The 16,819-nt window shown below is 48.0% G+C and overlaps 1 protein-coding gene across 2 annotated transcripts in view; it reads left to right on the top strand.

Moving 5' to 3' along the window:
* Positions 1-1,547: 1,547 nt before the first annotated feature.
* ITGA6 (integrin subunit alpha 6) overlaps positions 1,548-16,819 on the top strand; it is a 71,437-nt gene continuing 56,165 nt past the window's right edge. For both annotated transcript variants that reach the window (XM_028508910.2, XM_028508911.2), the window contains exon 1: positions 1,548-1,953. In XM_028508910.2, coding sequence (XP_028364711.1) covers positions 1,772-1,953 — 182 coding nt within the window. In that variant the 5' untranslated portion in view covers positions 1,548-1,771. The remainder of the gene's footprint in view (positions 1,954-16,819) is intronic.

Genomic DNA, 16,819 nt, shown 5'->3' with positions numbered 1-16,819 from the left:
ACCTGTTGAGGTGAAGGGTCATCCTATACCCACCCCAACCTGCACACACAGAGCTCCAGCTCTTCCCTGGGATTGACCTCTGCTTCTGTTTCAAGTGCAGAGATACCAGGAGCCTTCAGCTTAGTGCTTCTTAGTCTTTTTTTTTTTAATCCCATGGAGCCCCTTTGGCTATGCTGCTGAAGACCACAGACCCATTTTCATAACAAGACTTTTAAATACATAAAATAAGATATGAAAACCAATTTTATTGAAATACAGTTCAAACAATGTTAAAAATTGTACGGTAGCAATACACGTATTTTTAAATTGACAAATGACATAAGATCCAGCTGAGGGTCTAGCTAATAACTGCTGCAATTTATTTGTGACAACTGCGATGTAATGTAAAAAACCTGTGGGTTCTACTGGAGACTAAGTCACAGATAGAGACTTTAATCCTACCATCACTGTGGGATATCCTTCATTCAGAACGAAAGAAAATGCTAAATGTCACTTAGAGATTAGTGAAAATAAAAATGTAAATTTTTTTGTCATCCAAATTCACAGCAACCTCGAATTTTCTCTCCCCTAGTTAAGAACCACTGCAGGATAACGTTGCCCCAGGGGTCAACACCTCACTGGAGGCCTCACCCCAAGTCCTGGAGGCAGGAGCCTTAGGCCACCCACACAGAGCTCAGCACAGCTTCTGGGCGGGGAAGTTCTTCCAACTAGTCCTGGGAATTTGGGGGCAGGGAAGAAGGGCCCATGAGCTTTGTGGGTACCACTTTAAACAATTTATCCTTTACTGTTGAAGGGCTTCTCTGCCTCAGAACACCTGGAAACCAAGTTTTAAATTGCTGACACCAGTGTAACTTCGCCCACAAGCTCTCTTTTTCACCTGGGCACAGATCCCTGGATGCTCTGGGCTAAGGCGGAGGTTCAGCTTTTTCATCTGCAAAAAGAAAACACCCATCTCATCGGATTGTTAGGAGGAGTAAATGAGATAATAGCGGTGAGCTGTAGGTTGTACAGCACTATCGAAGTTTGTGCTAGTATTATTTTTGAAAGCCAAGAACAATTTATACAGCTCTGTTCGCCAAGTATCTGGCGGCCTGAGTTATAAGCACTCTATAAACACTTGTGGAATGAATGAAGTCTGCATTTGCACGTGGGCCTAGGTTTGCAAAAACACGCTACTCAAGGCAACTACGGCCCGGCGGCTCACCAACACTCTCCTTTACTAACAGGTAGTAAATGCCTTTCTGGCTCTGCGCCGAACGGCAACCACAGTTTACGTGCTTATTTCCCGGAGGACCCCCAGGATGGCACTGCTCGTCCCGGAGCTCGTTTGCTTGCCTCTCATGCCGCTGCTTCCGGACTAGTTTAGGGGCCCCGAGAGCGGCCAGGGGTGGGCCCCGGAGGGCAGCGCCCGGAGGTACCGCAGCCAGGCCCGCGGGGAAGGTGCGGACTGCAGGCCGCGGCTGGCGCGCTAGGAGGGGCCAGAGGGGTGGGGAGGGGTGGGGAGGGGCGGGGCCGGCGTCCTCGTCACTTGATAAAACGCCTGCGAGTCTCCAGAGAACAACGGGCTCATTCAGCGGTGGGGAGCTGCTTGCGAAGGGGAGCGGCGAGGCTGAGTACTCGACTTGTCCTCATCCCGGGGGTGGGGCCGGACGCAGTGTCGAGAGGAGACGAAGGCAGCCGCAGTAGCTGCAGCCTCGAACCCAGCCCTGAGCGCAAGCCGGCCGCCGCACCTCGCAGCTCCCTGCTCCCTTCCCGGTGCACCGGCCCTCCCATGGCGGCCGCGGGGCAGCTGTGGCTGCTCTACCTGTCCCCGTGGTTCCTAGCCCAGCTCGGCGCCGCCTTCAACTTGGACACACGCGAGAACAATGTGATCCGGAAAACTGGGGACCCCGGGAGCCTCTTCGGCTTCTCGCTGGCCATGCACTGGCAGCTGCAGCCCGAGGAGAAGCGGCTGTGAGTTCCCCGACTTTTCCCACCCCCACCCGGGCGCCGGCCCTCCAGTTCCCGCCCGTCGGCCCTGCCCTGCCCCTCGGCTGCTCGCTCGGGACTCCGCTGGTCCGCGCGCTCGGCCCCGGCCCCGCCTGGCGCGGCGCCTTCCCACGTTCGGACCTGGAGGGGGGCGAACCTGAGGGCCGAGCCCTGCAGACCGCCGCCTCGGTGCCAGGCGGGACTGTCGGTCTTCGGAGAGTTTACTTTTTTTTTTTTTTTTTTTAACAAAGTACTTTGCGGCCGTCCTCCCTCTGGGCATGTTTGTTGGGAACCCGGCAGGTGGCACGCTTCGCTGAGCTTCACGTGTGTGTTTGGGGCGGGGGTGACGTGGGCTGTAGGGTCGCTGTATTGCTGCTGTGGGGTTACTGGGAGTGTTGCTCCAGGAAGATCCAGGCCTTTTCCAAACTCACGAAACACTCCGTCACCCCGCAGACTCGCGCGCCCCACAGAAGTTGTAGTCACTTTTCATCTTGTCTTGCGTGGCTCTCCCCACAGGGCGGGCGCTCCTGTGCGAGATACTTTTAACACCTCCTCCCTTGAAAAACTAAAAAGATGGAACTAAGCACCTGCTCACAGGACTAGATCCACAGAGAAAACAAACCCCTCTGAATGGTGTGCCCGCCCCGCCCACGGTTCAAAGCGCCCGCCGACACCCGCGACCCTCTGGGCCCTACATTGGGCAGGCCCAGCCTAGGGGTGAAAGTGACATGTCGGATCTGGGCTGGTGCTTTGCAAGTCAGGTTTGGAAGTGACCCCCCCGCCCACCCCATAGCATAGCTGTTCCCAGGAGAAAGTGGAGACCAGCACTCGTAGCTTTTCTTTCTTAGGTGGTGTTTGGTTCCCACATAATAAAATTATTTAGGTTGAGGAGGGGTGTTGGGGAGCTTAGTTGACTTAATCGCAGTGGGGCTGTATTCTTGATCTGTCCTACCGAAAAATAAACTCACCAAAGTGCCCCCCCACCCCCGACCGCCCCAGGCCTTTAGTTGAATCTAGGTTCTTCTAGGACCAACAGAGCAGAGAAAGCAAAGTGCAGCCAGTCAAGAGAGGACTTTGTGTTTAGGACAGGTGAATGGGATTTTAGAGCTGGAGGAAACCCCACTGATTTCAGCAATTAAGAACTTTGGAATAGGTGAATATTGCGGGCCCCTGAATGTGTGTGTTTTTTTTTAATAACACCTGCTAGTTAAGCAAAGGAATTAGTTGGGGGTGGGGAGGCTGCTGGCGGGTGGTCTGCTGGCTTGGCCAGCTGCTTGTACTCTGCTTTGAAAAGAATTGTTAATCTGTAAATTTGAAATAAAAGGTTATTTTTGTTAATGGATGACGGTTAGTGTCTCCGAATACTTAGGAGTGCCTAGATGTGCATATACTCACATGGAGAATTTGAACTTCTTAGTGCAGAAATGAGTGGGCCAGCAGAGGGAATACACTCTCGTTAGCATTCTCTCTATGCACCAGACGCCCACTGGAGCTGATGGCTTCCTCAAAGTACTTGTTCAAGCAAACATTGTGAGGGGGAAGTACTGGGGCAAGAACATACTCTTGGGATGGAGATGTGCAAAATGTGGTTTTAGCCAGGAATCTCCATTGCCACTAAGGCTAGCGGCATGTTTGCTAAAACTTGTTACTGTTGGTGGACTTCTCTGCTATTAGAGCTTCTGCAAGTCCTCCCAAGGGTAAGAGTAAGCCTGTGTTTGGGGTGTGATGCCTTCTAGAATTGCTGTCCTTGGGGGTTGACAGAGGGACCCACCAGAGGCTCAGATACGGAGAGGCCTACTCTGAGGGCACTAGATCTTTCCCTAGAACTTAGAGGATGGCAGAAACCACACTCTAGGGGCCTGTGGTTTATGTCAAATGCCCACTCCCCACACCCCTTCACTTGGTAAAGTATTCTAGCTTCAGGACCAGCCTTGTCCTGCTGGGATAATTAGCACACACACGACGCACAGGCCATACCTACATTTGTTGCCATATTTGTCACCCAGGATGAGGCTGTAAATAACAGTCAGTGAGGTGTGGACCCCACTGGTCCAGGTTCCTAAACTCTGCACTCTCTGGACAAGCTCAGCGGGAGTATTGCTGGTGAGAGAACTTGAGCTCAAATTCTCAGCCACTTAGTAGCTGTTGTTTTACTTTGAACCTTAGTTTCTTTTATCTGTAAAATGTAGATATTACTGTTCAATTGCATGAGGATTAAGAGATAACATGCAGAGTCACTAATTCCTGCTTGCTGATTGAATAGTAGCTGTTAATAGTGATAAACTTAGAACCAGTAATTAAATTCCTACTATGTGCCAGCTACTGTATAGAGTTAACCATTCTGTGCTTCTAAGACAGCTGAAGAGTAAAGCCAAAGGTTATTGTAGTTTGGGTAATCGATGTTTTAAACTCTTGGTTATATTTATGAAACCCATTTTCAAAGCAGTTTACCTTGTTTTGCTGTGTAGAATGCACACTTTGTTTGCCCAAATTTTTGAGGGAAAAATGAGGATGTGCATTATACGTGGGTAGTACATCTATATCAATTATAAATTCTTTTACTTATGTTCTTCATTAAAAATGTAACTCTAGAAAGCAATAATGATATCCATATGTTCAAAAATAAATACTAAAATTCATTTATAATACAAAAAAACAAGTATCAAATATAAATAAATAATTGAATTACAAAATTAAAATGAAAGACTTTTTTCCTGAAACTTTGGGCCAAAAACATGGGGTGCATTATACATAGGAACACATTATACACAGCAAAATATGATAACTTTAATCTACCTTATTTTTTAGATTTATGACAAAAGAAAATTTAGTGAACAAGGGACTTTCAGTTAGAAGTAAAATTGCAGAGATATGTGGGAATGTCAGAGGAATGCACTATTCTAGAAACCATCATAGATTTTTCTGGATTAAATTTTCTACAGTGCTTTTTAATAATATTTAATAATATTAAATATTAATAAGTATTTAATAAGTATTTAATAATATTTTAAACTCTAGTTAAAATTTTATAGTAGAGTAATATTGAATCTGAGAGTCTTAAAACATTGTGTGTCCCTAAAACTTACAGGACTATAAAACTGAACTAGAGACTGTAAAACTTCACTCAGGTTTTTAGGCTGTGTATTAAAGAAATTTTAGACTCCAAAAGATTCTGAGATGGACGGCTGAGTTCCTGAGGTCAGGGTCTGAACAACTTGGACACTTTCATTTCTCTTAGGTAGTTAAGGTTGAGTCACATACCGCCGCTCCCACCCCCAACCCCTCCAGGTAGAAAGTATGGGGTGACATCTGTGGGATGATACCCATCCTGTGAATCATCACTGATAGCTGTTCTGGGAAGTGATGGCTTTATGTATGACTTTAGGGCAGGGAGAGCTGTAAGTAATTCTCTTCTGGATTTATCTCAGTTTGGGCAGGGGGGTTACTTTCTGATCACCAGTATCTTCTGGGCTCCCCAGGCCCACTGTGTGACACTTCTGACCCTGTGGTATTTGTTCTTGATTTTTCTCAGCATTGTAATGCTCCCACTTTAAAAATCATGTTTACTGAACTAGAGATCATCTAGTCCAACGGGTTCTCTTTGTAGATGAGGAAGCTGAAGCTGAAAGTTAAGAAATGCCTAAAGTCTCAAGACTGCTTAAGCAGAATCTTAAGACTCTGGATTTGAATTTGATATTTCTGATTCGTGTTTATACCATCTCTAAAAGGAAAATTCAGAAATGGCCTTCAGACCTAGAGAAATTGGCCAGCATCTGAGTTTTGGAAATGCACTATGTTATGTTGATGTATTAAATTGCTTCCCATATAGGTCAAGGCTATCTATTTAAATATCTGTGCTTGGACTTTCTTCCTCTTGGCCCTTATTTCAACTGGCCTTGGATCAGCTTCTTTATCCCTCCTCCTTTGCCCGTCACCATGCCCCCTGCTTTGATAAAAGTCCATTGGGCAGTGACTGCAGCCAGCCAGGGACCAGAGTTGTCTTCAGGAAGTGCACCTTAGCACTAGCTTCCTTTAATTCATTCAGAGTGCCACGTGGCCCAGGGCCCTCGAGGGACTGTGCTCAGTCACTTAGAATCCTGGGAGTGGACAAAGAGCCAAAATGGGCAGGGGCACTTGGAGATCTTAGGACTCTGCAAGGAAGCAGAAACAAACAAGTTTAATTTTTACACGAAAAATTCAAGTGATGACTTAGGGTCGAGGAAAAAGGCCAGAGTACTCACATGGTGTGAATAATTTACTGAGAAGATCAGGCTGCGTCCTCAAATAATATTCTCCATTATTGTAAAGAAGCCATTACTCTGTTTTTAGCTGCATAAATCTCTGATTTAGTATAACAGTAATACTGGTTTAAGATTTCGTAACCAAATTGTGCTGGAACTATGGCATATGGCACCCTTAGGACCTTGTCTCAACTTCCAAGTCAGCCCATGTTAAAAAACATAATCCTATATCAAGAACCAGTGTAACTTTCTCTTTGAAAGTCTTTTTAGCCCAACCTACACTCAATTTCTTCTTTCTTTGAATGTCTGTACCAATTAGTATCATGTGACTGACATTTCTAACAGTTTTCTGTTTAACTGTTATCTGCCATTTTTTTCAGGATGATCCAATCTCGGGTTTATAGGTTATGTGAGGGCAGAGGTCTTCTGTTTGTTTCTTTGCCTGATGGCACCTAGCATATGTCTTGCAAATACTATGGAGTCGTATCATGCACTCAATTTAACTTGTGAAATCAACTCTTCCAGCTCAGGGTAGAGAGAGAAAGAAATGCTTTTATTTAACCCTTTGCCCTCCCTGCTCAAAAGTAGCACTTGGTCGCTGCTGGCCCAGGGAAAGAGAAGCTATAGCCATAATGCAAAGAGACACCCGAAATGTTAATTCTTGGCTTGTGAGTTTTCAAGGGCTCAGGTCCCAGCGAAGGGATTTTCTTGAGTGGTTGTTAGTTATACTTGACTTTTGCCTTAAAGGCAGGCTTAGGAACTTAACCCCAGAAATACAGACTGACATGCCCTGCAGCAGACTCAAGATTTGTTGGTTGTTAAAATGAGACTAGGTAGAAAAGGACATCTATAGAATAGATCCTGAAAGCAATTGACAAGGGTGTGGGTGTCAAATGGGAGCAAACCTGTGAGGGCACTTGTGAATCCTGACCAAAGCTTTAGTTAAGGACAGTGAAGGAACCTTGGGTACATCTGTGTAACCCTTTAGACGTAAAGGTGGGGAAGCTGCCCACCCCTCCAGTGGGAGCTGTAGCATGGTGATCTGGGTGGACCACGTGTGGGAACACGGTTCCTGCAGCCTCTTGGGGAGGTGGTCAAGAGTTGCCCTGCAGTAACGGGCCCCTGGGCAGAGCCAGCCCTGCTGCTTGTCTTACTCTTCTGTGTTTGGCTACAGTTTTAGAATCAAATGTGGCTGGTCATCAGGGCAAAAATTATAATTCTAGGGTCAGCCCAGATCTGTTTGCAGTAGATGTGATCAGGTTTTGTAGATGTGATCCAAGATTTCATTCTTAAAGTTTTCTAGGTTTGAGCTAAATGAACGATCCTCTTTTTTTTTTTTTAAATACAGAAGGCAGCATATTGTAGTGGATAATAGTGGACTCTGGAGCTAGAGTCTAGATCCCAGCTACAGTCGAAAGCTAGTCAGGATCCAATCCTGCTCTGCCATGTTCTAGCTGTGACATGGATTCCCACAGTTTCATTCCCAATTCCATTGTGTGAGAGTTTTCCCACATACCACCAAACATTTATAGACACTAGCTGGGTGTTCCACAATTTAACTAAATTCTGACACTCCACCTGGAGATAGCATCAGATCCCACAGGTTAAGGGCTCATTCCTACAAGCCACGTTTCCCTCACTTGAGCTACCAAGGGTAAGTTCAGGTTATGTGGTGGACCAGCTACACATTGGAGGTTACCACGCCCCACGCCACACCCCTATGGGGTGAACCCTATGGAGTGGGGCGCTCCTTGGATTCAATTAATTTGCTAGAGTGGCTCATGGAACACAGGAAAACATTTTTACTTACTGGATTCTCAGTTTATTAAAATGAACTCAGGAACGGCCAGTCGGAGGAAGAGAAGCACAAGGCAAGGAATGGGGCAGGTGCACGGAGCTTCCTCGTCGTCTCTGAGCACACTGCTCTCCCCAAGTCTCCCTGTGCTTACCAACCTGGAAGTTCTCCACATGCCACCCTTTTGGGTTTTGGTGGAGGCTTCTTTGCACAGGCATCTTTGATTAAATCATTGACTCTTGGTGTTTGAATTCAACCTCCAGCCCTTCTCCCTTCCCCGGAGGAGGTCAGGATGTGGGGTAGGAAGTTCCTCCCTTTAATGAAGTGTTTGGCTCTCCTGGCAAGCAGCCCCACCCCTTAGATGCTTTCCTAAAGTCAACTCATTAACATAACAAAAGACAATTTTAATCACTTAGGAAACTCCAAAGGTTTTAGGAGTCCTATCACAGGCATAAAGACCAAATATATATTTATTATAAATCAATACCTGTGTATTCTTATATGTCAATACCTAACTTCTCTGAGCCACTCTTTCCTCAGCTGTAAATCGATGATAATTGTACCTTTAGCTGGTCCTGGCCCACAGTGAGCGCTCTGTGTTTGTGGAGTAAGTGTGGAAACTAGGGCTGTAGGAGGTGAAGTGGTTGTAAATCCACATCTTCCACGTTTCCTGGCCTGTGTGGTGTGCAGATTTTCAACCTTTAGCAGATGTGTGTTTGTTAAACTGGCACTTAGAACTGAGAACTGTGATCTCTAGAAACTAAATTTAAGAGGCTACTTGTTAATTAGGCCTGGACGGGGACAGGTAGGTCAGCTCTTCCCCAGCGTTGGTCCCTGTGAGCCCGATGATCACCTAGCCTGCTCTCTTTCTTTTCTGTTTGGATAAGCAAGACAACTCTAACCCAGTTCATCTAATCTGAGCTGAGCGTGCTTGCAGAGTGACATTTTCACAGGCCACAGTGTAGCAGCGCACATCCCGATTACACACTACACACACACACACACACACATTCCGATCGCTGTGTTGCATACTGCTGTCACTTCATCTATTCCCAAATTGGCAAAAAGACTTGAGAAAACTTTTAAGTGCCTAAAAGCAAAGACGTGGTGAGGAAGACTGTTCTGAACTGGGGGGGAGTGGGGAAAGAGCCACCAAAGCACCTGTGGAGGGCAGAGCAGAGCCGTGGGGCCGTGGAGCCGTGGACACCTGCTCACCTGTTTATTTGCCAGCTGGCTAGGTACGTTCGCTTGTCATACCATCCAACGATTACTCTTTTTGGAATGCCATTTCAGATACAGTATAAGAAAAACCTCTTAGAGAAGTAGGCTTTCTAAGCCTGGACGTAGAGAAATGAAAACAAACTTTGGAATAATTCAAAAGGGGCACCTCGATTAGCGATGGGATGAATACTCGAAGCCCAGGGTACTCATTACTACCTGTGTACCCAAGGCCTGTGCTCACTGCGAGTGCTGATGCCAGTGTCACCGCAGTGTCCTTGTTTTGGAGAGGACCTTCCCTTGTGCTGGGGTTGTTCAAGCCGCGTGCGTGATACAAGGGACAATAAACATTTCAGACCCAGAGGACAGGAAGCTGCCGGAGTGTGAGTCTCCAAGCCGGTTGACCGTCTTCTCCTGGCAGAGTCAGAATCCCGCTCTTCAGGACATACAGCCATTGCTCAATGGTCCCGGTCTTGTCCAGCAAAGCAGCTAGAGGAAGTAACGTTAACTAGAGGCAGGGTCCTCATCGAAGCGTGGCAGGGCCAGGGGTGCGGTGGAGTGGGTGTCCCCTAGTGTGGGCGGCCCGTTGGCAGCAATGGGAATTTGAAGGTTTGCTCCTCTCACTGAGGTAGCCTGGGGAAGACTGAAGGAGAGCCTGCTGAGTTAAAAGCTGTGAAGCTCAAAGAAAGATTTAGGGAACCAGCTGGAGAAGTGTTTTAAAGCTCAGAATATGGTAAAAAGCCATTCCAGGTACCGCATTAGATCAGCCAGTGTAGAGGAAAAGTACTGTCTAAGCCTTGTATTATATTTCAGAAGTGCCATGTCAGTTATAGAGATTAACTGAGGGTTATGAGAGTGTGGAGAGGCACCCTGGGGACCCCTCACTTGGGGACCCCAGGAGGTGAGTGCTTACAGTCAGTGAACCCCCAAACTTAGTAGCATCACCAGCCGGAAGCCATCTGAGAAGGTCTTTCTGTATGAGAGAATAAGAAATTGGTCTTCCGTAAGCTCATTTATTTCTCTCTGTATGCATATGTATAAATGTGTATTTTATATTTCATCCTAAAGGAAATAAGGATTTTTATTCTCACTGGAATATGAGGAACAAGTAAAAACTTGGAGGGAAATGTGCTCTGGACCTGCTAGAGAAACCATAACGGGCTTTTTGGGGTTTTCCTATAGAAGTTGTTAGTTCAACAGGTATTTGTTGATTGTTTACTATGTATTAGGCACTGTTCTATGCTGGAGAGACAGCAGCAAACAAAATAGGTAAAATCCCTGTTTAAGTTCTGGCAGGTGAGACAGACAAAGCAAATAGGGTATTGTATTAGATGGTAATATGTGATACAGAGGAGAATAAAGTGGAGAAAGGCAGTTTGGAGAGGAATTGGGGTGGGAAGTAATTGGCAATAAGTCCATCAGGGAAGACCTCACTGAGAAGGTGAAGGTTCGAGTTGTGTCAATATAGCGGGGGAAGAATGTTCCTGGAGGCAAACATTGCAAGTGCAAAGGCCCTGAGGCAGAAGTACGTCAGGCATGTTCAGGAACATAAAGGAGGCCAGTGGTCTCCTGGGAGACAGGTCATGTAGGGCCTTAGGGTAACTGAGAGACTTTGCCTTTTACTCTTGAATGAGAGATGGGAAACCATTGGAGTGTTCTGAAAAGAGTGTGACATGTTCTGACTTAGATCTTAGATTTCTCTGGCTCCTAGATGATTGCAAACAGACCACATGAGGGCAAGGGTAGATGCAGTGATGTTTGTTAGGAGGCTTCTGGCATGATAGATGAGATGAGGGTGGTTTGGCCCAAGTGGTGGCAGGGAGACAGTGAGGAGTGGTTGGATTCTGGACATACTTTGTGGGTAGAATCACCAGGGTTTCCTGTGGACTGGCTATTGAGAGAGAGGGAGAGAGAGAGTAGAGAAGGACGTCTGCAGCGTTTTTGCCTGGAGTAGCCGAAGGAGGGCGCTGTGAGTGAGGTAAGGGTTCAGGGAGCACCAAAGAGGAATGGATTCTGGAGTACAACCAGGAGTTTGGCTTCGGATGTGTTGGGTTAGAGACGTCTGGACACCCAGCTGGAGTTGCCAATCAGAGCCTGAAGCTCAGGTGAAAAGGTTGTGATTGGAGGTACAAATAGCAGAGCCATTGGCTACCGGGTCGCATCTGGAGTGCGGGGCTGACCCTTGGGTGAGATTCGGGGGTGTGAGGGACAGATGGAGCTGTGCGCACGCCCATGCAGAGGGAGGTGAGGGATCTGAGGGGGACCAGCTGAGAGGAGTGGCCGCTCAGGTACGAGAACTAGGAGGTGTGCTGTCCTGGAAGCGCTTTAGGACTGGTGACCCCTCAGCTACGCCACATGACCCTGAGAACTGGTGCCTGCCACGGCGCCGTGGGGGCCTTTGGGGCCCTCCTAGAGCGCTGGCCGAGGAGGACTGGCGGCCAGGCCAGGCCAGGCCCGGCCCGTTTGGAATGGGTTGGTGAGAGGGTGGAGAGGGGTTGGAGACAAAGGATAGGAGCTCCGAGTTTTGCTGAACAGAACAAGTGCTAAGGGGGGAATGGAGTTGAGGGGAAATTTCATTTTTTTTTGAAAGATGGGAGAATGGTACAGTGAGCAGGTTGGTTGGTGCGGACTCAGTAGAGAAGGAAAAGGGGGTGCGAGAGAGGGGGGAGCTGGTGTGCTGTCTGCGAGCAGGTGGAGGGGTAGGCCCAGTTACCACATCACAGAGGGGCACCTGTGGGGGCTGGTGGAAGGCTGAGGTTTTTTCCTGGTTGCTCGTAATTCCTCAGTGAGTCACAACAGATCATTAGTTCTAAGCTACTCAATACTTGTGTCGAAGTTTGCCTTGTAGAAGTAAGAACTCCCTTCTAGAATTAGAGGGATGTGGGCATTGAATCCCAGCCTCTTCACATTCTATGGATTTGACCTCGGACAAGTGACTTGTCCTGTCAATAGAATGGAGATGCTGACGGCACCAGCCTCGTAGGGCTGTGTAGGTGAAATGTAAGCACGAAGCAGGTAGCACAGTGCCTGGCACATCCAATGACTATCAGCCTCCACTGTCGTGGGTGCCTTAACGTAAAATGTGAATATAATTCCTTCATCCTGGAGGGTGTTTTTTGTAGTTATCTGGTCTTTACAGCCTGGGGGACAGCAGCCCTTTGGGGATCAGGTGAAAGGTGCGGTTGCCCCGTGGGCAGGGCTGCAACAAGGGCTGGGCAGGTCACAGGCGGAGGGGCACTGGAACACTGTCTTGAAGAAGAGGGAGGGGAAATGTGGGGCTTGGAGGAAGCAAGGGAAAATGGCAACACATCAAAACCCTCCCAAGGATCTCCATTTCCTTAAGTTATGTTGGTGCTACAGAGAACCCAAACTTTTTATTTTGTTAAATTCTTACAAGGCTCATTTGTTAGATGTCGAACGAACGTTTCCCATGTGGGTGTGTGTGCGGTTCCAGAACCTGGCACTGTCTTGGATGGACAGGGTCCGTGTGTCCTCTGGGCCGGGTGGACACCAGGGCGTCCACGGGTGGGCCTGTGCCTGTGCGGCGTGGAAGTGAGCTGGGGCCGGGAGAGGGGGCTCCAGGGCCCTGTCTCTGGTCCCTGAGGGCCAGGCCTGGCTTGGTCAGTTGGGGTTGTGATCCTCACCCACATGTGATGGCTCGCTTCACGCACTGAATAAAAACGACCCCTGGGCTCTGAAGCGCTGCCCATTTCCAGTCTCTTCTTTCACAGGAAGTGCAGTGCAGGCTGAAGAGGGGGCCTGAGGTAAATCCGAATCTGAAAGGGAACGGGGTATCTCTGAAGCTATGTAAGAGGATGAGTAATTGGGACTTTAGCATCTGTTGCCTGGGGTGTGCCACAAATTAAATATCGAACATCTTCAGGAGGTGGCATGCTGGCGGGTAATTTATTTATTTTTTTGTCATCTTATTACAGTGCAGAATGAAATGTGTACATTTTTAATACAAAACAGGAGGCTTTTAAGATATTTCAAGCTTGGTGGTTGCTTTGGGCTATCTGCCCCCTCCACCACCCCCCATACACATTCACCTTCTGTGCTTTTGTGAAAATAGTTGAGAAGCACTGACCAGCCCAATCTTTTCTCTGCAGAGGGACAGCTGAAAGCCACACAAGTCAAGTGACAGCTAGGTTGTGGCGATGTGGGCCCTGACACCCAGCTGCCTTGGTCACCCAGTCCACCTCAGGTTGTGCCACCCACACATACCTTTTGATGAAGTAGCCTGTTCTTGGGACTAAACCTGTGCAGTATAATCTTGCTTATAATAGAACAGTGTCCTACATTTTTCAGTGTCTTCCTGCATAATGGCCGACTGTAGTGATAGCAGGTACACAGCCACTGTTGCCCTTTACCCCCTGATAATTGGGGGCACATCAAAGGACCGTCACACTTTTCCAGCTGAGGCTCAGAATTCTCTGGGTCAGCACTGGTTTGCCCCTGCCGACGTGGGGGAGTTTGCATGGAGGAGACACCTGTTTGCCCTCGTGGCCTGGCCAAGCCCCCCGCCTAGGGAAGGCACTCGAGAAATGTCTGCCTGATGGGTGATGACGTCCCTGTTGGCTTGCGAGCCCCTTGAGAGCAAGGCTGGTAACTTCTCCAGTTCTGGTTCAAACCTAGTGGACAGAAAGGGGTGCCAGCAAGCATTTGTTGAGCTCTTTGAGTCGATAAAATTCTCCAGCTGCAGTGAAGACTCTTAGAGAACAGGAAGTGGTATGACAATTTTTTTTTAGAATGATCTTCATACCCTGGTGGCGGTGGTTCTCTTCTCCCTCCCATTGTGGTAACGTGCACATAACAAAAAACTTGTCCATTTCTGAATGTTTGGTTCAGTAGTGTCAAAATATATTCACAAGGCTGCAAATACCCTGGCACCCCTTACACCTGCTCCAAAGTGCCCAGAAACAAGCACTGTAACGTGGCCCCGTACTGTGAGGCCACTGAACGTAGAATTGTGCCAAATCGTTGCGTCTGATGTGATATTCTAAAGTAGGTCAGTGGCAACATAATGAAAAGTTTTACAGGTTTTATGGTAGAAATTTAAAATTCCATTTCATGGAGGCCCTGGCTGAGTAGCTCAGTTGGTTAGAGCAAGGTTGCGGGTTGGATCCCAGGTCAGGGCACGTGCAAGAATCAACCGGTGAATGCACACATCAGTGGAACAACAGATCGATCTCTCTCTTTCTCTCTGTCCCCGCTCCCCCCGTCCTTCCCCCACCCGGAAATTGATTAGTAAAAAATAAATAAAATTTAATCTCACAGCTCAGTATGTGTGTCCTAGTTTGGTGAAGGACTGTTCCTGGGTACCTGGCCCTCTGTGCCCCTCCAGGGTTCCTCGTGCACATCTCCCCAGAAACCAGAATACCCTGAGTCCACACATAACGTTGTCGATAGACCCTTGGAGGTGTGGGGAAACAGCCTGGTATGAAACCAGTTTTACTACAGGCTAGTTGATAGAAACAAGAGTTAAGTCCCAATGGCATTATAACAAAATGACATGATTTGAGGACCTGCTGTAATTTGTCCTAAATTTTTAACTGCTTAAAGTGAAAGCTGCAGCAGATAAGGCCATGGCCATATTCGTTTATTTCGTTTGACTTGCTGCTCCTCTTACCTAACTCTTTGCCACTCCCAAACGAAACAGCGAACCCAGCGGCACATGGAGTTCAGGTTGAGGCTAAGGTTTGATGTGACATTAACGGGTCGAAGTTCGAAAGGAAGTGTGTTTGTTCAGGGAATACCAGATTAGACTAGCAGCTGTCCCCGGTGGTCAGGCCATCTTCAGCTTGTCTTGCAAATACTTTCCTCTTTCTCACTGCAGCCCTCCCACCCCGCCCCCGGCTTCCCTTAGAGGCACTTTAATCTATCACCTAGGAGCAGCTTTTTCTTCCTCTGTTCCTTACCTCTTTGGTTTTCTGACGACTGTATTGCTCAGGTCCTGTTGAGTTGAGCTTAATACTCTCGTCATTCTTAGGTTTTCATTATGAAATTTCTAATGAGCTATTTGGGAGCTGTCCAAAAAAGAAAGCTTCCTGGCAGGTCTGAGCTGTGGGCCTCGGGAAGGCAGAGGCAGCGATCGGGGTTGATTTATCTGTTGGATGTTTTGCCCAGAGCTTTCACGTGGAGCTTAACATGCATCATTTCCTCAAAGATGAAACCAAAATGTGCTGTAAAAGAAACCTAAACTGCATGCTCAGGCCAGAGGTGTCTCCATCAGTACAAAAGTGGTGGGAGTGTTCTGGTATTATCAGCCAGTGATGCTGTTGTGGGTTTCTTTCCAGCCACCTGCAGAAGTTAGGAAAGAACAGAGGAAATGACCAAGAGTCATGAATCGGTGGCCTAGGATTTGTTTTGGGTCACGCAGCCCACGTGACAGAGCTGCACCTGCTCCGCCCCTCCCCTCATGTTCGGAGGTCTTTCTGGTTTCCCATTTGAATGCCTGTCTTCCACCCCGACTGCCCACCCCCAAGCAAGGGTCTGTTTTTACAGATGTCACCTGAAGCTTCAGGAGATCCATTTAAGTCCCACTAAACCCGTCGGAAACTCTTTTCTCACCATAGAGAGCTGCCATCCTGAGTTCCTGAGATGAGTTTTTCTCAGTGAGGAATGGGCTTGCATTGGCCTTTGACTGACCACAAGTCCTAAAGCAGGCGTGCGTTCCCACGTGGATCCCCACGTGCTCTGTTCCTGCTTCCCTCCACACCACTCGTGTTTTAGATTAGAGGAAAGGTGAGGTCAAGCACCTGACTCAGGCCGTGACTCGGTCCAGCTCCTTCCGGGAACAAGTGGCTGCTGCCGGGGGTTTGTGCGGTGTGCACAGCGTCCTAGACGGAGGCATCGGAACCCCGCAGCAGTGTATACACGGCACTGACCGAGCTTAGCTCTGCAGTCTGAGCTGCCTCTGAACTGGCCAGGTTCAGTCCCTTCTGAAGGAGGATAGGAGGGGCGAGCACTTTGTATGGCTGGTTGGCTATGACCGAGGTGTTCCTCTGCGTGCTGTCGGTGCCTTGGACGTGCACAGTGAAGGTGGGAGCCCTTCTCTGTGATGTCATTGCATTTTATTCCATACCTTACATGGCCGTGGTGGAGAGCTGGTCTACCTGCTCAGCATGGATTTCTTTTCTTTGACATTTTTCAACCTCTGCCCCCCACTTGTGCTTTACTGCAGTGCCCAGATGGCCAGCACAGTGCACAGAAGCTTTGGGCTTATCCGAGTCTTTATTGGCGTGTTGTCATGCCTCTTGAATGGGCTGTAAAAATCAGCCTTTGACTTTGCCTGCCTGCGACTGCCTGCATAAAGAGAGCATGTGCGAGCTTGTCTTGTACAATTAGGAGGTTTCCTTCATGACTTCTGGGCACTGTTTTAACCTCCATGACGATCTCTGTCATTTTCTCTGCAATACTTTCAATGACCCATTGTCCACTGACTGACGTCATTTTAAAAATAGCACTTTTTTGATTTGGTGATAGAGTCACATGGTACAGATATAAAAACTCCAAAAAGGTGTGGAATGAAAATCACCCTCCCACCCCTGGTCTCCAGTCACCCTGTTCTTCCTGGAGGCGACCATTGTTCTCCCAG

The sequence above is a fragment of the Phyllostomus discolor genome, chromosome 4, assembly GCF_004126475.2.
Source record: "Phyllostomus discolor isolate MPI-MPIP mPhyDis1 chromosome 4, mPhyDis1.pri.v3, whole genome shotgun sequence".
In the NCBI taxonomy this organism is placed as follows: Eukaryota; Metazoa; Chordata; class Mammalia; order Chiroptera; family Phyllostomidae; genus Phyllostomus; species Phyllostomus discolor.
The sequence above is the reverse complement of the archived record's forward strand: the minus strand, read 5'-3'. Positions and strand labels throughout refer to the sequence as shown.